Source organism: Oncorhynchus kisutch, linkage group LG17, assembly GCF_002021735.2.
Source record: "Oncorhynchus kisutch isolate 150728-3 linkage group LG17, Okis_V2, whole genome shotgun sequence".
Classification (NCBI taxonomy): Eukaryota; Metazoa; Chordata; class Actinopteri; order Salmoniformes; family Salmonidae; genus Oncorhynchus; species Oncorhynchus kisutch.
In genome coordinates this window covers 17,016,478-17,043,180 of record NC_034190.2, presented here as the reverse complement: position 1 = coordinate 17,043,180, position 26,703 = coordinate 17,016,478, and the positions used below count along the sequence as shown (strand labels likewise).

The 26,703-nt window shown below is 44.1% G+C and overlaps 1 protein-coding gene across 2 annotated transcripts; it reads left to right on the top strand.

Moving 5' to 3' along the window:
- Nucleotides 1-1,471: 1,471 nt before the first annotated feature.
- Nucleotides 1,472-25,561, top strand: LOC109907255 (cyclic AMP-responsive element-binding protein 5). 2 transcript variants are annotated; one of them, XM_031793124.1, is made up of 11 exons: nt 1,472-1,711; nt 9,095-9,161; nt 9,336-9,426; nt 10,960-11,069; nt 12,897-13,075; nt 15,565-15,694; nt 15,935-16,015; nt 20,923-21,264; nt 21,562-21,798; nt 22,112-22,263; nt 24,121-24,232. In XM_031793124.1, exons 2-10 carry the CDS (start codon nt 9,108-9,110, stop codon nt 22,226-22,228), a joined length of 1,341 nt encoding a protein of 446 aa, XP_031648984.1. In that variant the 5' UTR covers nt 1,472-1,711; nt 9,095-9,107; the 3' UTR covers nt 22,229-22,263; nt 24,121-24,232. The 2 variants fall into 2 exon arrangements, with proteins under 2 accessions (XP_031648984.1, XP_020360715.1); XM_020505126.2 differs by having other exon boundaries at nt 1,673-1,711; nt 22,112-22,220; nt 24,121-25,561.
- The last annotated feature ends 1,142 nt before the right edge of the window (nt 25,562-26,703 follow it).

The following is a 26,703-nucleotide window of genomic DNA, read 5'->3' as shown; positions in this document are numbered from 1 at the left end:
GGCAGACTCACTAAACACAAATGCTTAGTTTGTAAATTATGCCTGAGTTTTGGAGTGTGCCCCTGGCTATCTGTAAATTAAAAAAACAAGAAAATCGTGCCATCTGGTTTGCTTAATATAAGGAATTTGAAATTATTTACTTTTGATACTTGAGTATATTTTGGCAATTACATTTACTATTGATACTTATACTTATACTGATATTTAAAACCAAATACTTTTAGACTTTTACTCAAGTAGTATTTTACTGGGTGACTTCATTTTATCGTCATTTTCTATGAAGATATCTTTACTTTTACTCATTTTATCGTCATTTTCTATGAAGATATCTTTACTTTTACTCAAGTATGACAATTGGGTACTTTTTCCACCACTGCTAATTTCAAGACAAGAGTCTTTGATTGGTGAAATCATTACGTTTTTTAAAATGTCGGTAAGGGCATGTTGCAGTTGGTGCCACTCACAGGCTGCTGGTGGCACCTTAATTGGGGAGGACAGGCTCATAATAATGGCTGGAACTGAATATATGGAACGGTATCAAACACATCAAACACATGGTTTCCAAATGTGTAATCACGAGCTTGATGTAGTCATTGCATGCTATGAATATGGGACCAAATACTTCATTTTTTACTACTTTAATACACATATACTGTACCAGTCAAAAAGTTGGACACACCTACTCATTGATTCCATATGTGTTGTTTCATGGTTTTGATGTCTTCACTATTATTCTACAATGTAGAAAATAGCACAAATAAAGAAAACCCTGGAATGAGTACTGTAGGTGTCCAAACTTTTGACTGGTAAAACGTGAGTGAATTTGTCTCAATACTTTTGGTCCCCTATAATGGGGAGATTATGTACAAAACCCACAAATGAACGCTGACAGTCTGCTGGTGTCCAGAGCCAAAACAACAAAACCTTTGTCATTGTCCCAATACTTTTGGAGCTCACTGTATAAAGGCAATCTGAGGTCGCTGTCATTACACCTAATGGAGTCCTGGTGTGACTGTCCAGGTGTGCCCTGAGTGGCTCGAAACCTAGTCTGAAACTCTCTATATTATTTATTTGGATTTAGAGACATGGGGTCCTCTACTTTAAGTCTGGGCTCCGGAATCAATGTGGACTTGACTTCCTGTCTGTTTGATGTGTTAATTGACATAAAAAGCCATTATGGAACCACGAAAGTAACTTGAAATACAATATCGTACTCATTCACATAGCCTTCAGCAAATCAACACATTCTGTACAGAGGTAGACCCCGCTGGGACGTCCTGTACGGCTCTGCGCAAAGGCTAGTGACATATAGACCTCCCCTCCCATCTTCCTCCCCCTTCTCCCCTGATCTCGTACCAGTTCCCTCGATGCCTCTTTCCCCAAGCCTCTTTCCCCAAGGCCTGTCTGGCGTACCATCGCGTCCCGCGCACCCAGTCCCAGGCAGACAGACAGCTGTTGAAGGTGGTGGAGGTTTGAGCGAGATGCCAGCCTACTGTTGCCTATAATACGCATACAGTCGTTCCGAGCCCGGGCTAGTAGTTAACCACGCCCCCTCCGAAGCGGGACCGCAATGATTTAGAAGTTCAGGAATCCCACGTGACGTCACCCTAGGGGTGATGTAATGCTTCTGCAAATAGAATGTATTGTAATCCTGCTTCAGTCCAACGTGGTTCCTCTCAACTCAGTGCCGCTTGTCCGCTCCACTTGTTAGGTAAGTTTATCACAACGAACTTTCTATCGCCCACAATTGTTCGGCTCGTTTAAAAATTATTTTTAGACTGGAACGAGTTCAGTGTTTGGTAGATTTTGCGATACATTTTTTATTTTGCTTTCTTAAAGTTTGGTGTGTGCAGTGCTGGTCCGGTTTTGGTTCATCAACGAGCTGCATGTCTATTTGTGGGGGGGGGGGGGGGGGGGGGGGGGCCGCAATCCCCAACGGTGTCGGCTTGTTTATGAGGGGCTCAGGTTGATCCATTTAACGCGGGTCATGTTCTTCACATTAGACTGAAGGCTATCAGATTTTTGTGTACGTGTAGTAGCAGTTTATTCGTAGGTGATTTGAGTTAATTTAGGACTTGGTACAGACTACAGAAAAAGGGGAAGTTGGAAGTTGATTGTTTCGAAAACAACTGCTGAAGTTTTTGCGCACGACAAGCATTTTGGGCAATCAAACTGACAGGTGAATTCAGAGTGTGTGTGTGTGTTTCCATATGATGCCGAGTGATTTGATAAGCTTTATTGTCTTTTGCATTAGTGCAATCATTGTTTAGCCCTAAAACATGACACATTATACTATAGCCCATGTTTGAGTTTGTAATAGAATTTCAGTAGCCTAGTAACCTACTCAAAACTAGTATTCAGAATCATATTTCATGGTTGTAGTGATGAAGATTGTGGGGTTGATAATGATGATGATGATGAATGGGGTGGTTGATTTCTTTTTAACAGTGACACACACATGTGCACACACACACACACACCTATGAAGTCACCTCCGCACATGTGGAGCAGGGTGGAATATGGTGACTGCTTCAGAGCAGGTTTCAGCCTGCCCTCGGCTGTTCCTCAGCACACTCCTTCCCTCCGTCTCTATGCGTCCCAGAAGGCAGCTATTCCCTACATAGTGTACTACTTTTAATCAAAACCCTGGTCAAAAGCAGTGCACTTGGGAATAGGGTGTGTGTCCCCGCAACACTCCCTCCCTCGATCTCCCTCCGTCCTCCCTCTCTCTACCACAACCTATTTCTCTCTCTGTCTGTGCTCTTGTCCTGCTGTGCCGGTCTTCACTTTTTATGTTCCCTCCTCTGTCAGTCACTCACCTTTCATATCTCTACACCTCCTCCTCTCTCTGTCAGTCTCTCACCTTTTATATCTCTACATCTCCTCCTCTCTCTGTCAGTCACTCATCTTTATATCTCTACACCTCCTCCTCTCTCTCTGTCAGTCACTCACCTTTCATATCTCTACACCTCCTCCTCTCTCTGTCAGTCTCTCACCTTTTATATCTCTACATCTCCTCCTCTCTCTGTCAGTCACTCATCTTTATATCTCTACACCTCCTCCTCTCTCTCTCTGTCAGTCACTCATCTTTTATATATCTACGCTCCTCTCTCTCTGTCAGTCACTCACCTTTTATATCTCTACACCTCCTCCTCTCTCTCTGTCAGTCTCTCACCTTTTATATCTCTACACCTCCTCCTCTCTCTGTCAGTCACTCACCTTTTATATCTCTACCCCTCCTCCTCTCTCTGTCAGTCACTCACCTTTTACACGGAGTGTACAAAACATTAAGAACACCTTCCTTATATTGAATTGAGCCTCAATTTGTTGGGGCATGGACTCACAAGGTGTCAAGTGTTCCATAGGGATGCTGGTCAATGTTGACTCCAATTTGTCCCACAGTTGTGTCAAGGTGGCTGGATGTCCTTTGGGTGGTGGACTATTCTTGATACACACGGAAACTGTTGAGTGTGAAAAACCCAGGAGTGTTGCAGTTCTTGACACAAACGCCTGGCATCTACTACCATACCCTGTTCAGATGCACTTAAATTAAATTTAAATTAAATCTTGCCCATTCACGCTCTGAATGGCATACAACACAATCCATGTCCAATTGTCTCAAGGCTTAAAAATCATTCTTTACCCTGTCTCCTCCCCTTCATCTACACTGATTGAAGTGAATTTAACAAGTGACATCAAAAAAGTATCATAGCTTTCATCTCGATTCACCTGGTCAGTCTCTATCATGTTCATAATGTTTTGTACAGTCAGTGTAAATCTCTCTATACCCCTCATCCTCTCTCTGTCACTCTGTAAATCTCTCTGTACCCCTCATCCTCTCTCTGTCACTCTGTAAATCTCTCTATACCCCTCATCCTCTCTCTGTCACTCTGTATATCTCTCAACCCCTCCTCCTCCCTTTCTCTCCTGTCCCTCATAACTTGAAGATTAGTGTGAGTGTGTCCATATATCCCCCCTCAACCAAAACGCCACTTTGTCTCCCAGTGGTCTAAGGCACTGCATCTCAGGGCTAGAGGTGTCACTACAGACCCTGGTCGATTCCAGGCTGTATCACACCCAGCCGTGATTGGGAGTCCCATAGCGCGACGCACAATCGGCCCAGCGTCGTCCGGGTTAAGGTTTGACAGGGCTAGGCCGTCATTGTAAATAAGAATTTGTTCTTAACTGCCTAGTTAAATAAAGGTTAAATACAATATAAATAAAATATCCCCACTCTCTCAGGCTAAACCTACCTCAGTGAAGTGTGTGTACACTTTATATACAAAAGTATGTGGACACCCCTTCAAATTAGTGGATTCAGCTATTTCAGCCAAACAATTGTTGCTGACAGGTGTATAAATTTAAGATACCAATTTCGTGGTATCCAACTGTTAGTAGTTACTGTCTTGTCTCATCGCTACAACTCCCGTACGGGCTCGGGAGAGACGAAGGTCGAGAGCCATGCGTCCTCCGAAACACAACCCAACCAAGCCGCACTGCTTCTTGACACAGCGCGCATCCAACCCGGAAGCCAGCCGCAACAATGTGTCGGAGGAAACACCGTACACCTAGCGACCTGGTCTGCGTGCACTGCGCCCAGCCTGCCTCAGGAGTCGCTGGTGCGCGATGAGACAAGGATATCCCTACCGGCCAAACCCTCCCTAACCCGGACGACGCTAGGCCAATTGTGCGTCGCCCCATGGACATCCCGGTCGCGGCCAAGCTGCGACAGAGCCTGGACTCGAACCCAGAGTCTCTGGTGGAACAGCTAGCACTGCAAGGCAGTGCCTTAGACCACTGCGCCACCCGGGAGCTTTAGTGACTCTTAACGTGGCACCGTCATAGGATGCCACCTTTCCAACAAGTCAGTTCGTCAAATTTCTGCCCTGCTAGAGCTGCCCCGGTCATCTGTAAGTGCTGTTATTGTGAAGTGGAAACTTCTAGAAGCAACAATGGCTCAGATGCTCACAAGCTCACAGAACAGGACCACTGAGTGCTGAAGCGCCTAAATCTCATCTGTCCTTCGTTGCAACACTGCTTAACGAGTACCAAACTGCCTCTGGAACCAACCTCAGCACAAGAACTGTTCGTTGGGAGCTTAATGAAATGGGTTCCCATGGCCGAGCAGCTGCACACAAGCCTAAGATCACCATGCGCAATGCCAAACGTCGGCCGGAGTGGTGTAAAGCTTGCCACCATTGGACTCTGGAGTAGTGGAAACACGTTCTCTGGAGTGATTAATCACATTTCACCATGGAAATAGTTGCCTTAGTGACCACTGTAATGTGGCTGAATGTACGGTGGCTAACCACTATGGCCAACCGACAACCGTGTATTCTGCATCCATGCGCAGGGCTGGTCATCATGGTCACTGATGTTTAAAGGTGGAATCCACAGTAGGGGAAACAGGTTGTTATTGTTTTGTTGATGAAGCAGAGCTGAGGAGCATCAAGGTTAAAAATTGCAGTACAAATGCTGCTGTTCTATCACACATGCAATGATGTCAGAGGAAAAAAACAGAGTTGGTTGTTTGCAGTCTTTGTTGTTGTAATATCAGAAACTGACGTGGCAGTTTGACCGTTAAGGACTTCATCTTCAAGGCTAGAGAGACTAAGGTCATAAAGAGCTCAAGCTGAAACGATAATTGCCTTGATATAAAGGGACATTACAAAGATGGTTGTGGATCAAAACATTGTCAATAAAGATGGCAACTGGCAGCATAATGTGTGGGTGTCTTTCTGTTGTCTTTCTACAGTTGACAGAAGCAGCTTTCTCAGAGGACGCTGCCAGTTAAGAAATAAAACACCTTTGAAGAGTTTTCCAACCAACCAACCCAGCTCTCCTCATAAGACCCAGGCATCAGCTCTCCTGAAAATCTGTGTCCTGACTCAGACACACCTCTGTCTGCATCCCAAATGGCACCCTATTACCGATATAGTGCACGACGTTTGACCAGAGCCCTGGGCCATGGGACGCATTCGACACGGCCATGAGGAATGTCTGGCGTGTCAGAGTTCACTAGATACTGGTCTCAGTGGAAAATGAAGAGCTAGCATTTCTAATAGTTCATAATTACACCCATCAACCCCCCCCCCCCCCTCCTCCATCTTCATTTCACTGCTGTGGTAGGGGTCAGCTTGGGGTTAGCATGAACCCTCTGTCCCTAACTCTCAAATCTCTCACAAGTCTTCCTCAAGTCTCAATGCTTGTGTTGTTCAGAAATGGGACTTCTTCAGTGCTCTCTAACAAAGGGAAGGACAACATAGGTCTACAGTCTACTTAAACTTGAATCACATCTCAAGTCAAGAGATGTGCTGTTCATATCATTACGATAAGTAGCCTATACTAGAGAAATGTGAAGTTTGAAATGAAAGAAGTTTGCTAATATTGGTGATTGGCTACAACCATCAGTCTAGTAGTAGTAGTTGAAAGGATAATTTAAAGAACAGTTGTGCACATTAATGTTATGAACTTATGCTTCTATTTATTATTAAAGCATCAATTCAGGCAATTTATCGCAATATGAATTTTTGGTTAACACTTGACACCCAGCGCCATAACACGTCATGACATGGTCATAACCATGTCTTAATGTCAGAACAGCAGATATAACGTGTCATAACCTGTCATAATATGTTCATAACACTGTCATGACACACATATTTACACCTGTTGTGACATTTATTGCGTTATTTTATGGCTGGTTATGACACCTAAATAAGTTTCAAAACCCACAAAACCTACCACACAGGGCAACACATTCCATTACACCATAGATTACTTGTCAACAGTATGCTTATGTTATGTAACATTTTCTGAAATTGACCATATTAAATTGCATTGTAATTGCACACACATTGATGTTAGACATGTATCTACCCCAATGCTCTGTTTCTGATGACCTGGGATGAAGGCAGGAGCAGATTTCAGGAGCAGGACAAGACTGATGATGTCATAATGTCATAACCAGCCATAAAATAACACAATACATGTCACAACAGGTGTAAATATATGGGTCATGACAGTGTTATGACAAGTTATGTCAGCTGTCATGACATTTTGACATGATTATGACCATGTCCTAGCGTGTTATGATAAGTTATGTCAGCTGTTATGACATTTTGACATGATTATGACCATGTCCTAGCGTGTTATGACAAGTTATGTCAGCTGTTATGACATTTTGACATGATTATGACCATGTCCTAGCGTGTTATGACAAGTTATGTCAGCTGTTATGACATTTTGACATGATTATGACCATGTCCTAGTGTGTTATGACAAGTTATGTCAGTTGTCATGACATTTTGACATGATTATGACGATGTCCTAGCGTGTTATGACAAGTTATGTCAGCTGTTATGACATTTTGTCATGATTATGACCATGTCCTAGCGTGTTATGACTAGTTATGTCAGCTGTCATGACATTTTGACATGATTATGACCATGTCCTAGCGTGTTATGACAAGTTATGTCAGCTGTTATGACATTTTGACATGACTATGACCATGACCTAGCGTGTTATGACAAGTTATGTCAGCTGTCATGACATTTTGACGTGATTATGACCATGTCCTAGCGTGTTATGACAAGTTATGTCAGCTGTTATGACATTTTGACATGATTATGACCATGTCCTAGCGTGTTATGACAAGTTATGTCAGCTGTTATGACATTTTGACATGATTATGACCATGTCCTAGCGTGTTATGACGCTGGGTGTCAAGTAAAGTGTTATTTTTGTCCATAACGCCCACCTCTACCTAAGAGTAGAGTGTCATTCAGTCAGGTCTAGTAGACATATTAACAGCCATTTGTGTCTGTTTATAAGGCACAATGTTGAAAAAAAGTTTCTAATTAAATCAAGCTGGCAGATTATAATGAGGTTTATGGTATTTTTTGCAGTTTGTACAATTCTTTTGCACTATGAAAATGATGCCCTGAATCTTCTCTATCACATACTGATTGGGAAAAACTCAGGGCCCTATGCTGTGTCACACTCACAGTGACCCTGACTGGATCGTTGTCTTTGAGATAAGGTTCCGTCCCAACAGTCATCCTTCATTAGTGGGTATGGGCCACTACTGCTAGAATTGGATTGGTTTCAAGTTGTATTAGTCGTGTATACTGTATATACTGTATAGTCAGTGTTATTCGGATTTGATTATGTCAGATCGGATCTGACTTGATCTTAAACCAAAAGGATGTCCAGATTGTTGCTGACTTTAAGTCACTCTTAAAATGCTGACCATTTATGTTTGTCTCTCCTCTTGTCTCTCTGACTGTGGGTTTGTCTCTCCTCTTGTCTCTCTGACTGTAGGTTTCCCTCTCCTCTTGTCTCTCTGACTGTGGGTTTGTCTCTCCTCTTGTCTCTCTGACTGTGGGTTTGTCTCTCCTCTTGTCTCTCTGACTGTGGGTTTGTCTCTCTTCTTGTCTCTCTGACTGTGGGTTTGTCTCCCCTCTTGTCTCTCTGACTATGGGTTTGTCTCTCTGACTGTGGGTTTGTCTCTCTTCTTGTCTCTCTGACTGTGGGTTTGTCTCTCCTCTTGTCTCTCTGACTTTGGGTTTGTCTCTCCTCTTGTCTCTCTGACTTTGGGTTTGTCTCTCCTCTTGTCTCTCTGACTGTGGGTTTGTCTCTCTTCTTGTCTCTCTGACTGTGGGTTTGTCTCTCCTCTTGTCTCTCTGACTTTGGGTTTGTCTCTCCTCTTGTCTCTCTGACTGTGTGTTTGTCTCTCTGACTGTGGGGTTGTCTCTCCTCTTGTCTCTCTGACTGTGTGTTTGTCTCTCTGACTGTGGGGTTGTCTCTCCTCTTGTCTCTCTGACTGTGTGTTTGTCTCTCCTCTTGTCTCTCTGACTGTGGGATTGTCTCTCCTCTTGTCTCTCTGACTGTGTGTTTGTCTCTCTGACTGTGGGGTTGTCTCTCCTCTTGTCTCTCTGACTGTGTGTTTGTCTCTCTGACTGTGGGGTTGTCTCTCCTCTTGTCTCTCTGACTGTGTGTTTGTCTCTCCTCTTGTCTCTCTGACTGTGGGTTTGTCTCTCCTCTTGTCTCTCTGACTGTGTGTTTGTCTCTCCTCTTGCCTTTCTGACTGTAGGTTTGTAATAGAGATGAATGATGAACAGGACCGGCCATATAGGTGCAGCGCTCCTGGCTGCTCGCAGGTGTGTGTGTGTGGACCTCTCGTAAACAATCTCCTCACTGCATGAAGATTTGATATCTAATAATCTTATTTTATCATAAGTCAGATTTGATAAATCTATGCCATAAGTCATTCCATAAATCAATGTTTTAGTGAGCATCATAAGTTGATCTCTCTCGCTCTTCGCCCCATACAGCGGTTCCAAACAGAAGACCACCTGATGATCCACAGACACAAGCATGAGATGACCCTCAAGTTCTCCTCCACCAAGGCTGATCCCCTCGCAGGTGAGAAGAACATGTATAGATGTAGACAGCATAGAGAGGACATTAGCTTTGTAATGATGATTATTTATATTCTGTTTCCAGTCAAGGATAACCTCCAATGCCATAGATTCCCTCTTTTTCCTTTTCTGTTTCACCCTGACTCTTTCGTTCTCTCGTTCTCCGTCCCCATGTTTCACCCTTATTAACTTATTACCCAGAGTTCTTTATTTGTGTTTCACTAATGTTCTCAGTCTGTCAGGATTTTTTAGTGTAGAGTTTGTGTGTCTGACTGGTATGATAATATTTCTCGTCCCTTCCGATCGGTAGAATACAAGTCTTATCCCTCCCCCTCTCCTCTCTCCTCCCTCCCTCCCCCCTTCACCTCTCTGACCGACTGTCTGTCACACAAGCGTTGTGTTGTCTGGTTCAGGCCTGTGTGTCCGTGTGTATATGACCATGTGTGTGTGTGTATGCATGTGTGTGTGAGCATGTGTATTCATGTTCGTCTGTGTGTGTGTGTGTGTTTACGTCTTTGCATGCGCGTGTGACCTCTTCTGTGGTTGATGAAAAAACGATGACGTAGAGAACAGTACAGTATACTGATGACTTGTATTGATAACCAGTAGTGGTAAGATACTATAGTATTTGCAGCACATACAGAGACGAGAAGAGAACAGTCGATCCACAGCAGACTAGAGCACTGGTGGCCAAGGCTCAGCCTCAGACAAAAACACACTCTCAATCGTGCAGGCCAGACGAAGACCCTGTCTGTCTGTTACCGTGGCAACGGCTGTCTGTCTCTCTGGGCTTAAACATCTCTGTTGACCTTTGACCCACACCAGTCAGGTTCTATCCTGCAGGGGCCTGTAGACACTCAGCCCTCCTGGAGGAAATCTCCTGTCAAAACAAAGGAGTGCCGAGCTTGTGACTCTTGATTCCTGACCTCGCGACCTTTCAACCATGATAGTTTAGACTATAGGTGAGAGAATCAGTCTCTGTCTGATCTTATCTTGGTTACTATGGTGATCGCTCTTGGGTGAAGTTTCCCCCTTAGTGCAGATATAGGACAGCTTCCCCACCCCCAATCCTAACCTTAGCCATTAGTGAGGAAGATGCAAAACTGACCCAAAATCAGTGGCTAGGGGAACCATCACCCTAAAGCCTCATGATCTGCTCCTGGGCCTGTGGCTGGGAAGGCTGTCATGGTGGTGTAGGGAAGGCTACACAAAACAAGTTGAACATAGTTCCAGTGATGTTGAAACCATGCCAGCTGTAAACTGCCTGAGGTGCTGGTTTAGATCGGTCTCTGCCACAACCAAAACTTATCTGTGTACTTCCATATGCCTAGTGGTTAAGAGCATTGGGCCAGAATCCCTGGACCAACTAGGTGAAAAATCTGTTGATGTGCCCTTGAGCGAGGCACTCAACCCTAATTTGCTCCTGTAAGTCGCTCAGGATAAATGACTACAATGTAAATGTAGCAATATCATGGTTGTTATGATATCTGTTTGATGCTTAACGTCTGTTTGCTCTCTCTGTGCTGTGTGTGATCAGACCAGACCCCAACGCCGACCCGTTTCCTGCGTAACTGTGAGGAGGTGGGTCTCTTCAATGAGATCGAACAGGAGTTCCGCCAGGCACAGGAAGAGCAGAACATTAAACAGGTTACACACGAAAAAACTACATTTCCCATGAAATCTCAGACATATAGAGCAAGCGGATGAGACTTGAACATATGCTAGTTGGAACTAGGAAACTCCAAAATGTCAGACTTTCTGAATCGTTGAACGCAGCATGTGTATAACTAAAAGCAGTTACATGTTTCCGACTAGTTTCCTGTTTCCGACTACTTTCCTATTTCCGACTACTTTCCTATTTCCGACTAGTTTCCTATTTCCGACTAGTTTCCTATTTCCGACTAGTTTCCTATTTCCGACTAGTTTCCTATTTCCGACTAGTTTCCTATTTCCGACTTCCTATTTCCGTCTAGCATAGACATTGCATCATTGTATCTGTCCAATTTGTGAGAGCACGGCCAGTGCCATTGAAGGCCATCTCCACTTCTACTACTTCTATGAGTTGGCAAACAAACTTAAAGGGTGCACACTGCCACCTAGAGTGTGTTGTTTGAACTGGTATAAAGCCAAGGTTGGCGATATACCTGCAGTAATGGAATATTTTCTCAAGAGTATAATTCATTGGCTCCTGGTGAGCTGGATGGAATTATGTGATCCTTCCTTAACCCATAGGAAGTCCCACCCAGTTGACTACTTCAAAATGGTGAAAGTCCTCAATGGCACTGCCCCATGCTAAAACAGGCTTTTGGGCACTAGAGTTTTCTATCTCTATGGACTTGAACTAACAAAACGGTCATTTATCATGACAGTAATTACTGTACTAGCACGTTAAACACCGTACCCAGAGAGCATACTGATAGTCTTGCATGCTAGGTTTCAAATCAAATCATATTTATTTTTCGAAAGTCCTTTTTACATCAGCAATTGTCACAATGTGCTCTACAGATACCCAGAAAGAGCCAGCAAGGTTTCGAGGCTGTTGTATGAAACTAGCAAATGGAACAGACAAACAAATAGGAGACCGTCACCAGGGTCAGTGATGGGAAAAGTACCCAACTGTCCTACTTGAGTAAAAGTCTTAATACTTAAGTATCAAAAGTAAATGTAATTGATCAAATATACTTAAGTGTCAAAGGTAAAAGTATAAATCATTTCAAATTCCTAATATTAAGGAAACCTGATGTCACGATTTTATAGTTTTTTTAATTTACGGATAACCAGGGGTACACTCCAACACTCAGACATAATTTTCAAATGGAGCATGTGTGTTTAGTGAGTCTGCCAGATCAGAGGCAGTAGGGATGTTCTCTTGATAAGTGAGTCAATTGGACCATTTTCTTGTTCTGCTAAACATTCGAAATGTAACGAGTACTTTTGCGTGCCAGGGAAAATGTATGGAGGAATGTAGTGGAGTTAAAAGTACATTATTTTCTTAAGGAATGTAGTGAGGTAAAAGTAAATGTTGTCAAAAATATAAATAGTGATGGAAAGTACAGATACCCCAAAAACGACTTAAGTAGAACTTTAAAGTATTTTTACTTAAGTACTTTACACCACTGCCAGGTTGGCAGGTATTTTGACTGATGGGAAAGTATTGAGTGAAAGGTGAGTGAGAGTCAGACAGACATTCAGGCAGGTTTAGATATTTGACCTGCGGCAGGTAAGAGACACCAGGTGATCACGTTCTTATTGGCAGGGTAAGCATCCAGACAGATTGACACATAACGGACAGACACACACAGATGCCCGCACACACACGCATTCACGCACACACACACTTTGCCGCAGACCCACAACACACACTCACACAATGCCACCCACTCCAAGATGTAAAATTGGTATGTAGATGTGTGTATTCATTCAAACAACAACAGAATACATATTAAAACGAGTCTTCTCTTCCTTGTCTCTCAGACTCAGAGTCTCCCTCAGAATGGATCATCATGTGTGAACCAGCCCCACTCCCAACACCAACCACAGTCCCATGGTGGTATGAGGGGTCTAAGCTGCAGCATGGCTGGACAGCAAGCACTGCCCTCTGCCCAGTCCAACTCAGTCATCACCCAGGCCCACTCCATGCTCACACACTCAGGGTAAGCACACAGAGACAAAGATTTAGACACACACACACAATTACACACCAAACACACACATCTTGTCAACATGTTACTATCCTCTACCTCTACCTTTCAACCCTCTCTCTCACCTTTCTCTCTCCCTCCCTCCCTCCCTCCCTGTACCTCTCACCCCTCCCCCTCTGCTGTCCTAACCATAACTCATTCTGTCTGTAGCAGGCTGTCATTCCCCAGACAGTCTAATTTATTAGACCTTAATGAATTAGAGAGAGCGAGAGAGGGGGGGGTGGGGGAGAGGGAAAACAATTGGAGAGAGAGAGAGAGAGAGAGAGAGAGAGAGAGAGAGAGAGAGAGAGAGAGAGAGAGAGAGAGAGAGAGAGAGAGAGAGAGAGAGAGAGAGAGAGGCTACTGGCTATTAAAATACACCATTGGTCCCATTCAACCTCCATCCCTCTTTCTGTCTCCATTCTCTTTCCCTTTGCATCTCTTTCTTTCTCTCCATCTCTCCCCATATTTCCCCTCATCCGCCATCTCTGCCTCGGCCGTTGACACAAACCATCTGGTTCAAGCTCTAGTCCCGGCCCCAACCCCGACCAACACCAGCCCCTGTTTCAGTCCCGGCCCCAACCCCGACCAACTCTAGACCCTGCTTCAGCCCCGGCCCCAACCCCGACCAACTCCAGACCCTGCTTCAGCCCGGGCCCAACCCCGACCAACTCCAGCCCCTGCTTCAACACCAGGCCCAAACCCCGACCAACCCCAGCCCCTGCCTCAGTCCCGGCCCCAACCCCGACCAACTCCAGACCCTGCTTCAGCCCCGGCCCCGGCCCCAACCCTGACCAACCCCAGCCCCTGCTTCAGTCCCGGCCCCAACCCTGACCAACTCCATACCCTGCTTCAGCCCCGGCCCCAACCCCGACCAACCCCAGCCCCTGCTTCAGTCCCGGCCCCAACCCCAACCCCGACCAACTCCAGACCCTGCTTCAGCCCCGGCCCCAACCCCGACCAACTCCAGCCCCTGCTTCAGCCCGCGCCCAACCCCGACCAACTCCAGACCCTGCTTCAGTCCCGGCCCCGGCCCCAACCCCGACCAAACCCCAGCCCCTGCTTCAGCCCGGGCCCAACCCCGACCAACTCCAGACCCTGCTTCAGTCCTGGCCCCAACCCCGACCAACCCCAGCCCCTGCTTCAGCCCGAGCCCCGGGCAGTGTGGTGGTGGTGTGGGTTACATGGCTGTGGTTATCACACTACAGCACATGGAGATTAGGCATGGCTCTGTCTTTCCTCTCAACTCCAGACATCTGGCCCTGCTTTGTGAAACCTGTCACACACACAGCTACTAACTAGAGCTAGGTAGCTACATGTATCTCTGGTGTGTGAGGCAGCGAGTTGAACTATCTAGTCAGTCCATGTGCTGGAAAGACGGTGTGTTATGGATACCTTCTAACATACCTTTATGAGCCCTTACATTCTCTCTCTGGCCAATCGGTGACGTTCATTGATTGATTCAGAACTTCAAGACACTGCTGCTAGAGGTCTATTCTCAGTCCCTAATGGCACCCTATTCCCTTTAACCAAGGCCAATAGAGCTCTGGTCAAAAGTAGTGCACTATATAGGGAATAGGGTGCCATTTGGGACACAAACCTAGAGTTTCAGAAGTAACAGAAGTTCTATGAGCCCTTCAGAAGAGTTAGAGTGGGCTTAGCTACAGCAGAGCACAACACAGCTTAGTACAGTTGAGTAGTACAGTCCAGTTGATTACAACATATTAGAGTACATTGACTAAGGAAGGGAAGGGACCATATCACATGGCCAGTTAAAGTCAGACAACGTCGTGCTCTGTAGCCCAGGCCGAGCTAGCAATGAGGTGATCTGTGTTGGATTCCGGGGATCTGACTGTTTCTCCCTGTGTTTACCACTGGTTTCTACGACGACCCCATCTCCGAGTGTCTGGCTGTTGGCCCGGGCGGACTGTTATGGTTACGTTAGGAGGCGTTGTTTTGGTTCGGTTCTTTCTTTTCTTTTTGCACGTTTATTTCGCTGCTTGCTAAAGAGTCAGTGGTGACATCACCAGGGATGACCTCAGCGCAGTGAGGGAGGACCACGCAGTCTGATTGGCTGAGGGCCAAAAGCATTACATCATCACATCGCACCCCAGCCCCTTCTGTGGCGTATGTCTCTCCCTCTGCTCAATCTATTACTTTCCCCCTCTACTTTCCATCTTTCTGTCTCTGTCTCACTCTATCACTCTATCACTCTATCACTCTATCACTTTAATTGAACCTCCTCTCTTTCTATCGCTTTATCTCACCGTACTTTCCATCTCTTTCTCAGCTACATCAAACTTTCTCCCTTTACATCTCAATCGCTTTCTTCTCTCTCCCTCAACCTCTCCACTCTCCCATGTTTCTCTCTATTTTCTCTGTCCCTGATCTGAGAACAGTGTAGAGGCTGTTTACTGAGGTTCTCTGACGTCTTGAGTATTTCTTTCTCCCACTGATCTCAGACCTGTCCCTGGGCCCCTCTCCTCCCTACTGCACCTGAGGAACAACAGACAGAGACAGCCACTGGCCGCCTCCATGCCTGGCACCCTGCCAGACCCAGCCATGCAGGGAGCATCTGCCCAGCACATGTCTGTGAGTACATACAACGTTACTTACACTGGCCTTCTTTAAGGAGCCTATACTTGAGAAATACCTCTTGCTTGTTACATTGCTATTTCCAAGTCCCAGTATTACATTGTAATTATTTACTAATTATCCTTTGGAACTGATTGAAACGGGAAGCATTTACAGGCTGTATAGATTTCAATAGATTTGACTTGTTTTCAAGGTTAAATTGTGTAGAAATAATAAGTAATCTGTTATGTTCCTCAGATGGAAAGACAGATGTCTATGGGATCCAGTATGATGAGCATCCAAGGTCCCGCCCACAACTCTTCCTGCTCTTCACCTCAGGTACTGACCAATCAGAATACTCTTTCATGGTCCCGACCAATTAGAAGGCTCTTTCTTCTTTCACATAATGTTCATGTTTCTGCATGGTTCTCTATGATGACAGAGATTAGAGGAGCTGTTGTTTGGGCTTGTTATCCTGAACTTTTTCTTCCAATACAAACATGGAACAGCTACTCACCTCTTATGTATGTCATGTTTTTCATGCTGCCTATGCTCTTGCACACTCTCTCACCTTTTCCTTCTCACATTTACACGCACACACACACACACACACACACATATGTACACACACACACACACTCTCTCTTCTCTCTCTCTCTCTCTCTCTCTCTCTGTGGGGCCCCATTCACCCTCTGGCTATTCTCATTCCTCCTAGGCTGGAACAGAGAGGAAACGGAGTGTAACTCTACACCTTTACATACACTATCCCCAACCAGAGGAAGTCACAGTTTACATGTTCTCCCTCTAGCCTTCTTTATCCCTGTAATTCACTCAAAAGTTATATATTTCTGATTCTCTGTTTAACTTGACCTTTTTCTCACGTATTGACCTTTTTTCATTTTTAAAGGCTGTCTTGAAGAATTTGCTCTAAGTAAAATCCAGCACACAAAACACACACAAAACACTTCACAATCTACAACTTTAAACAGGCACGAGACTCTTCAAGAGACTCCCCAGCCTCACACATGCACAACACACACAGGAAATGGCCTCACGTGCTGACCCTGTGCTTGGGGACTATATGGTGTCATGTTTCTGAACCAGAAAGGTCTCGGGCTAACATCTGACCCACAGCCTGGGGCTGGTTGGTCTATGTGTTCTAACACTCTCCTCCTCTCGTCTGAGTAGCAGCTCTCTCTATGGACTCATATCTATACCTGTTTTGACCTGAGGACTTTGACATGGCCAACGTACAACTGTCGCTTGTCTAGGAATTTTTATAATGAATTGAATGACTCATTTCTGGACTTTGTATTGGGACAAATATATAGAAATAGTGTTTTCTAAAGTTGATGTATTTTAAACATGTTGTTGTTTAGCTTGACAAATGGCTCAGCAGATTAGAGAATGAGACTTGTGGGTTTATTAATTGTATAGCATCTAGCTTAGCTTTACTGAAAGTAGGTCAAGTTAGCTCCTTTCTAGAATTCAATAACTCTGCAAGTTAAATAAGTTAAATAGTGAGGCCTTCAGTGAGGGAATGTATGCATCCCAAATGGCACCCTTTTCCTTATAAAGTGCACTACATCATTTATGACCAGAGTAGTGCACTATAAAGGGAATAGGTTGCCATTTGGGACATATGTGTGAAACAGTGATGGATATCTGTTTGACTCTGTCACATGAGGTAGAGTACAGTACGGCATGGTTTCAGGGTGATCAGCCACACAGAAATATCAACCTGTTGGAGTAATGTACCAGTATAGAGCTGTGACGGAATCATAGAACCAGTGTTACAGGGTTTCTATGTAGTAAACACAACTCCAGGACTCTTATACTGTTGCTTCTGAGTGTGTGTGTGTGTGTGTGTGTGTGTGCGCATGTGCGTGTGCGCGTGTGCGAGAGAGGAAAAAGGGAGAGAGTGTGTGTGTCTGTGTGGCTGGCAAAACTGGCATAGACAGCTACATGACCTCATCGTTGGCACTCTTTAAATGTACTCCATTTTTTCATTGGTGAATGGAACAGAAAAAATAAACTACTTCTCTTAAAGAAATATTGCATAACCGAGAGCAATAGTAATGTTGGATGATGTCATTCCCCAGAAACACTCTTTTTCTGTCCCAAATGGCACCCTATTCCCTACATTTGACCAGAGCCCTATTGCCTGTCTATAGGTTCTGGTCAAAAGTAGCGCACTATATAGGGTGCCAATTGGGACACAAGCTTTGCCCGGCCTCTCTTGCTGAGTGTGAGAGCTCACTGCTAGAGCTGTGAACTGACTTGCCTAGTTAAATAAAGGTTAAATAAAAACATTTTAAAAATGTGTTGGATTTGCCCCAAACATAACGCTTTGCATTTCGTCCAGAAAGTGTTTTCCTTTGCCGGGTTTTGTTGCAGTATTACTTTAGTGCCTTGTTGCATACAAGATGCACGTTTGGGAATATTTTTATTCTGTATATTTGTATTGTTATTTTCACTGTGTCACTTAGGTAATTATTGCGGAGTCACTACAATGTTGTTGATCCATCCTCAGTTTTCTACCATCACAGACATTTAACTCTGTAGCTGTTTTAAAGTCACCAATGGCCTCATGGTAACATCCCTGAGCAGGTTCCTTCCTGTCCTGCAGCTCAGTTCAGAAGGACGACTGTATCTTTGATGTGTCTGGGTGGTTAAGTACATAATCCACAGCATAATTATTGACCATGCTTAAAGAGATATTCAATGTCTGATTTGTTATTGTACCCAACTACCAATCACTGCCCTTCTTTATAAGGCTTTCGAAAAGCTCCTTGGTTTTTGTAGTTGAATCTGTGCTTGAAATACAATACTTGACTGAGGGACCTTACAGATGTTGTATGGGGAACAGAGGAAGGGGTAGTCATTCAAAAATCATGTCAACCCCTATTATTTTACACACTGTGTGTCCATGTCATTTATTATGTGATTTGTTTCGCCAAATTTCAACCCTGAACTAATTTAGGGTTGCCTAAACGAAGGGGTTAAATACTTATGCAACGACAATATTTGATTTATGAATTTATTTATTTAAAAATATAAATATCTTCCACTTTGACATTACAGAGTATTTTGTGTAGATTGTTGCCAAAAAATGATAATTAAATACATTTTAATCCCACTTTGTAAAACAATAAAATGTAAAATAGCTTGCCGATGTATTAGTTATATTCTATTATAGAAGTGAAAAGTTTCATTACAATTCGCTATATATTCATTTTCAGAAATGTTTGTCAATTTGCTTTTATTGTTTAATGGAATTGTGTGTTTTTATCTAATCATGGCATCATGGGGTGGCTCAATGACAGACATGTATTTGTTTCAAATCTATCACTTGATGGTTTCATTTCAGAGAGACCAATGATCATGTTTTTTTGCAAAATGCCAAATATCTGCCTCACTCACAGGGAAAAAGGTATTAGTATTATGTTTTACAGTCAAATATAACAAATAACTACATTTTTTTCTAAAGAACTGTACAAATGATACATTTGTGACAATATATTTTTTGTAATTCAATTTTTTTTAATCCAGAGTGACTTACAGTAAGTGCATTCATCTTAAGATAGCTAGGTGAGACAACAACATATCAACCACAAATACATGATACGAACAGTCCATTCCAGCTAAACAATGGATATATACAACATGCAACAATTTCAAAGATTTTACTGCGTTACAGTTCCTATAAGGAAAACAGTCAGTTGAAATAAATTGGGTTTCACATAGCTGGGAATACAGATATGCATCTTTTGGTCACAGATACCATTTTAAAAAAGTAGGGCGTGGATCTGAAAACCAGTCAGTATCTTGGTGTGACCACCAGATGCCTCATGCAGCTCGACATACAGTATCTCCTTCGCATAGAGTTGATCAGCCTGTTGATTGTGGTCCGTGGAAAGTTGTCCCACTCTTCTTCAATGGCTGTGCAAAGTTGCTTGATATTGGGTAGGAACTGGAACACGCTATTGTACCAGAGAATCCCAAACACTGGGCCATTTTCAGCTTCTAGGAATTGTGTACGGGGGGGGCCGTGCATTATCATGCTGAAACATGAGGTGATGGCGGCGGATTAATGGCACAACAATGGGCCTCAGGATCTCGTCACGGTATCTTTGTGCATTCAAATTGCCATCGATAAAATGCAATTGTGTTCGTTGTCCGTAGCATATGCCTGCGCATAACATAAACCCACAGGCACCATGGGGCAATCTGTTCACAATATTGACATCAGCAAACTACTTGCCCATATGACACCGTACAGGCTGTCTGCCATCTGCCTGGTACAGTTGAAACCGGGATTCATCCGTGAAGAGCACACCAGCGTGCCAGTGGCCATCGAAGGTGAGCATTTGCCCACTGAAGTCAGTTACGACGCCACACTGCTGTCAGGTCAAGACCCTGGTGAGGATGACGAGCACACAGATGAGCTTCCCTGAGACGGTTTCTGACCGTTTGTGCAGAAATTCTTCGGTTGTACAAACCCACAGTTTCATCAGCTGTCCGGGTGGCTGGTCTCAGACGATCCCGCAGGTGAATTTGATTTGATTTATTTAACCTTTATTTACCTAGGCAAATCAGTTAAGAACAAATTCTTATGTACAATGACGGCCTACCCCGGCCAAACCCGGACGACGCTGGGCCAATTGTGCGCTGCCCTATGGGACTCCAAATCACGGCTGGTTGTGATACAGCCTGGAATCGAACCCGGGTTTGTAGTGAAGCCTCTATACTGCTTGCTGGTATCCCTGCTTGCCAGCTCACATTCCGTTGGAACCCCAGGTCCGTTGTTGCACCTGGGATTCCATCTCCGGTTTCTGGCTCACCTCTTTAACCGTTAGGCTAACTGCCACCCCTGTAAGGTGATACACACAAGTGATACACTTAACTTAAGATATCAAGTGATACACTTAACTTAAGATATCAAGTGATACACTGTTAACTTAAGATATGAAGTGTCATTGATGATTGATACTTCTTGACCTCTTAACTGTTTTCACAGCTGTAAAAGAAGAGAAAGAATAAGAAAAGCAATGACGACTTTCAGTTGTATTCCTTTGCTCAGTTCAGTGGTGATGTTTGTTGGAAATGCTTTAATGCCTTTAAACGCCAAGTCTGTTTTTTGGACAAAAATAAAATCACTTGGGATTTGGTAAGAAAGGGCCTGTAGAGATCAGTTTTAATTGTAATTTCATGGTATTATGTTTTGTTATGTTTTTATTCCTTAGAGAGCTAAAACCGTGGGTCACCTCCACCAACACCCACACCCGGGAGCTGTCGCCAACGGCAACATGGGTCCCACCATGGGTAACATGATGGAGATGTCACCGCGCCAACGGCACACTCAACTGCAGCAGCAGCATCATCAGCACCTGCAGCAGGCTCCGCCCATCTCCTACCAGCAGCACTGCCACGCCCCTCCACATCACCTGGGAAACGCCCACAGCCTGGGCCACCAATCAGGGAACGCGCCGCATCATCCGGTTCACCAATCACCTCCCTCGCACCTGCAGGCCAGCCACACCCAACAGACCTCGCCTCACCTGCCCCTCCACTCCATAGCTGCTCAGGTACAGTATTACCTAGTTGTTGACATGACAACCACTCTATATCAAGCTTTGTTAGTTTAGCGTGAGGGTTGGTTGCCAATTGCTGTAATCTGACATCTGTAAAATTGCCTGTCATCACCACTGTTGCATCAACATCATGGAGCTATTGCATAGACCTTTTGAATCCCAAATGAACCCGTTTCCTATGTAGTGCACTCAAAAGTAAATTGTAATTAGGGTGCTATTTTGAAGGCAGCCCTTATCACAGAGGATCCAAAGTTGTACAGGTTTAATGACCCGTGTTTGTCTGTTGTGCAGTTGTCTCCAGCAGCGCAGCAGATGCATTCATCCCAGCAGACACATTCCCTGCATGCAGGCCAGGCGACTGGAGGACGCCGCAGGAGGTCTGTGGACCAGGACCCAGACGAGCGCAGGCAGAAGTTCCTGGAACGCAACCGAGCTGCGGCCACTCGATGCAGACAGAAGAGGAAGGTCTGGGTGTCTGCTCTGGAGAAGAAGGCAGAGGAGCTGACACACAACAACATGCAGCTGCAGGTAGATTTATACGAGGGTTGTCACCATACCAGTACAGCGATACTACCATAACTGATTTTCCCTGGACAAAAGTAAAACTCAAAGCAGACTAAACTCTTTGGTCCTTTAAAAACCTATTTAATGTTAAATATTGTGTGCTATAGCACGGAAATCAAACCGTGATTCAGGGTGACATAAGGCTGCTTCTTTCTAACCGTAGGACTTTTTCCCTCTGGTATCGTGACCCTAGACAACATGAGTTTACGCACACAAACACATACACTCACACATTGTCACACTATCACTAACCTTTCTGTCCCTTGTACCATTCCAGAACGAGGTGACCACTCTGAGGTCAGAGGTTGGCCAGCTGAAGCAGATCCTGCTGACCCATAAAGACTGTCCTGTCTCCACCCGCCAGAGAGAATCACAGGGGTACCTCAGTGAGTAACACCCCGACCCCGCCCAACCTCAAAACACCCAGAGGTATACCCCTACCCTCTACAATACTCCTATCCCAAAACACCCAGAGCTATATACCTACCCTCTACAAAACTCCTATCCCAAAACACCCAGAGCAATATATCCCTACCCTCTACAATACTCCTATCCCAAAACACCCAGAAGTATAACCCTCTACAATACTCCTATCCCAAAACACCCAGAGGTATACCCCTACCCTCTACAATACTCCTATCCCAAAACACCCAGAGCTATATCCCTACCCTCTACAATACCCCTATCCCAAAACACCCAGAGGTATACCCCTACCCTCTACAATACTCCTATCCCAAAACACAGATTCCTACTTCTATCCCAAAACACAGATTCCTATCCCAAAACACAGATTCCTACTCCTATCCCAAAACACAGATTCCTATTCCTATCCCAAAACACAGATTCCTATCCCAAAACACAGACTCCTAGTCCTATCCCAAAACAGACTCCTAGTCCTATCCCAAAACACAGATTCCTACTCCTATCCCAAAATACAGACTCCTACTCCTATCCCAAAACAGACTCCTACTCCTAACCCAAAACACAGACTCCTAATCCAAAACACAGACTCCTATCCCAAACACAGACTCCTACTCCTATCCCAAAACACAGATTCCTACTCCTATCCCAAACACAGACTCCTACTCCTATCCCAAAACCCACAAGGATACATACTGTACCATGTGTACCATCTACGGTCCCTACGGTACCATCTATGGTCCCATGTGAGTGTGATGGGCCTGCTACACAGGACACTTTTGCAGAGTGTGAAACACTCCTATTGTTTTTAGTGAAACTTGGGTCTTAGCAGCGACCCACTGGTTGAATCAACATTGTTTCCACATCATTTCAATTAAATTAAGCTGAACCTACAGGAGGTTGGCGGCACCTTAATTGGGGAGGACAGGCTCGTGGTAATGTCTGGAGCGGAGTCGGTGGAATGGTATCAAATACATAAAATACATGGTTTCCATTCGTTTGATGCCATTCCATTCGCTCCATTTCAGCCATTATTATGAGCCGTCCTCCCCTCAGCAGCCTCCACTGGTTGAACCAGCGTAGAGTAGACGTTGAATTGTGCCCAGTGGGATGGCCCTGTGAGAGACTTGTGCTGCTCTGTGTAAAACTTTTATAAATTCAAGGTATGATTCACTCCCAAGAACACTTGATGAAGTGCCTGGCACACTGGCAAAATGTTACATGTCCAGGACAGCAGCTTAAAGCCTCAAGTTCTTGACGCCCAGTGTAGCTCCCTGTCAGAGGGTCTCCCCAATTCAAGAAACATCCAGAGTCAGAAACACAGGGCTACAGTCTCGAAATGGTTGGCATATGAGGTTGAAAAGGGAGATTGAAAACCCCTTTGCACCTTGATGACTGAATTGAAACATCTATGATGCCTATTCTTGTCAGAATGATAGTTGATGTAACCAGTGAGCACATTCTTGTCAGAATGATAGTTGATGTAACCAGTGAGCACATTCTTGTCAGAATGATAGTTGATGTAACCAGTGAGCACATTCTTGTCAGAATGATAGTTGATGTAACCAGTGAGCACATTCTTGGGTGTTACAGACAGATGTACTTTATTGGTATATTTCCATTTTTGCTCTATTTGCTCCACAGTAATGCAAATGTCAAAATAAAATAGCTATTTTCCTTATATGAACTGTACATGAGTTGTCATTAATTATATAACTGCTTTATTTCTAGTGACATTTTGTTATTTTTATATATAGTGTTTTTATTGTAGACTTTCCTCTGGACCCAGATCTTAAACAGAGAGAGAGAGGGAGCTGTCAAACACTAGCCAGGTCAATTTGATTGACAGCTGTCTCTGTGCCCCAGGTCCAGGGAGTTCGACAGGAAGTCCCTCCCCCCTATGTCCCGGGTCGCAGCAGCAGGCCATCCAATCCAACAGCATCTCCACCTCCTCAGCTGGAGGGGGCGATGGAGCGCACAGCAATTAAAAATTAAAGCGCGGGTGGGTGCGCATGTGGTTCGGAACATAGAGTTGGATAGAGAGCTTCCAATAATGTCCCAGGAGACAAACGCTCTAGTACATCTCTATGGTTCAGAATCAACCCCCCTCCAATTGAGTACAGGATGTAGTTACTCCTAAACACTGAGCTAAGGTCAGTTATGTGTTTCCCCCCTAATGGTTAAGGTTAGGATGGGGAAGGGTGAGCTGATCCTTGATCTGTGGTTAGTGGCAACTTCTACCTGGAATCAGGGATTAAACCCTAGGTGGGTGCATCTCATTAGTCTTAAATGGCTCCCTCTCCTGGTCTCCTAGCCTCTATGGACACATGTATAGCAGAACTGGACTGGTCTCTATAAGCCTTACATCTCCGGTAGGTTTGCAAAATTGCGGTAACTTTCCCAACCGTGATTTCTGGAAAACCTGTGCATTTTGGGAAAGTTACCAGTGTTTTTGCAACCCTAGTCTCTGTCTCTCTAACTGTGTGATCATAGTCACCTGTGAACTGGATCGTATTGTGTCTGGGGGAATCAGTCGACCAATGTGTCTCAGTTAGTGGGAAATCAGACAAGTACTGCGCTATCTATTCCAGGACTGCTTCATGGCTGTGTGTCTGCAAACATACTTGTTATCATATCACCTTTTTCTTAGTGGCAGTATTTTTTATTTTTTTGAATGCGTCGGAGTTGGGTCTTGTCTTACACCATGACTAGGACCAGGAGTTTCTCCAGGAACAACTCTGGGGCTTAAAAATAGCTTGTTACTATGGACCAGAGTTTTACCTAGTCAGGTCACTGGGTCAGGTTAAACTCCTGGCTCTAACCATGACTAAATAATGTTACTACATTGCGTATGTGTTTGTGTATGGTTGTATGTATAACATAGGCCTCTCTGAAATGCAGAACGTGAACGAAAACTAACACAAATGTACATTTTATACAAATTTATATCAAATCCTATGAATAGGATGCCCTTGTTTTGTAACAATGTAATGCAAAGCCTCTTTTCCCTTTGAAAGTATTACAATGTCTGTACATACATTAAGTTGGGCCCAGAGTTTTCCTTGACCATGTCACTTGACCAAGATAACTCCTGGCCCTTTGTTTAACCTCTGTAAAGCACTTACTAGTTTCCTACAGTGTATTTATCATGTAAACTAGGCTCACACAGTACGTTGGCCTATAACCTGTTACCTGTTACCTGTATCTATGTATCCTTCTGATTTGTGTTTTGTTTATTATTTTTTTGTACAGATATTGACAATCGCTACAAACCTAATACGAAAATAAAAGCACTTATTCTCTGGTATCTTATAGTGATTTTTACTCAAGTTCGGTTGCCTCCATCAGGAGAAAATGTAATTTGATCTAATAGGCCTGTCAGACGAATGGTTATAGTCTGCCCCCTAGCGATATCTTCTGGAACTGAAGACAGTTTGAGGCACCCTGATTGAATGAGTCAAAGGTCAGCGATCACAGATTTATTTACCCGTCTGTAACTTAGCTTTAGCAGGTTGAGTGAAAGAAAATGGATGTGAGAGGGCCAAGAACTAGTCAAAGTCAATAGTGATGACTTTTATTCACTATCAGTAGGGGACAGGCCCAATCCACTATAGTTTAACAAAAACTTAAGTAACATATCAGTCTTAAACAACTAGGATATTGAAGTGGATTATGCTGTTTCTGTTTCATATCTCAGACCGTGTTTCCTGGTCTATATGTCTGTCTGTGTCTGCTGTTGTTATGGTAACACACTGTTGACAGGCTTGGAGTGTAGAGCTGATCAGGCCTGAGTGTTGGAGGTACTCCACCCGGTCTACCCAAAAAAACACCTAACTATTGCCAGACTTTCTGTCTTGAAACACACGCACACACACTTTAAGTACATGATGAAACACACACACACACACACACACTTGCACAAACGCAGGCATACATTACACACACAACATGTTTTCTAATGAATGAATATGCAGTATTACTACAAACGTTAAACTTACTGCCCTTCTGTAAAAATAGCAAAACTATAATATCGGTTTCTTTATTTGTATCGGAGCCATATGAACAAAAGATTTACACCATTATTTGCAAAGGCATCGGTCTTTCTTTTCATACAGACAAATGGACCATTACGTCCAACAGTCAGGAAATGCATGGTTACTTACTTGTTACTTAGCACCAGCACAATACATAGTTGAGTATAAAAGTATAAAAACATAAAACCAAATAATTATTTCTGCCAACCAGCAGCCATCTTTTCTTGCATTTTCAAGCACATTACAAATGACATTTTATACACAATTTAATGTCTATTAGTCTAATATTAGCACCAGATGAAATCAGGTCATTCTCTCTCTCACACACACAAACACACACACACACACTCGGCAATGGAACAGGAAATGCATGAGGCTTAGAGGAAGTCTGTGGGATTGACATCCTGTAGTGTCT

Bases quoted from the DNA above. Each gene is read 5' to 3' on its own strand.
- LOC109907255 (XM_020505126.2), top strand. From the start codon at position 9,108: ATGAATGATGAACAGGACCGGCCATATAGGTGCAGCGCTCCTGGCTGC. The intron at 11,070-12,896 runs GTTACACACGAA...CTTGTCTCTCAG, and splicing joins AAGAGCAGAACATTAAACAG to ACTCAGAGTCTCCCTCAGAA. The intron at 21,265-21,561 runs GTACAGTATTAC...TCTGTTGTGCAG, and splicing joins TCCACTCCATAGCTGCTCAG to TTGTCTCCAGCAGCGCAGCA.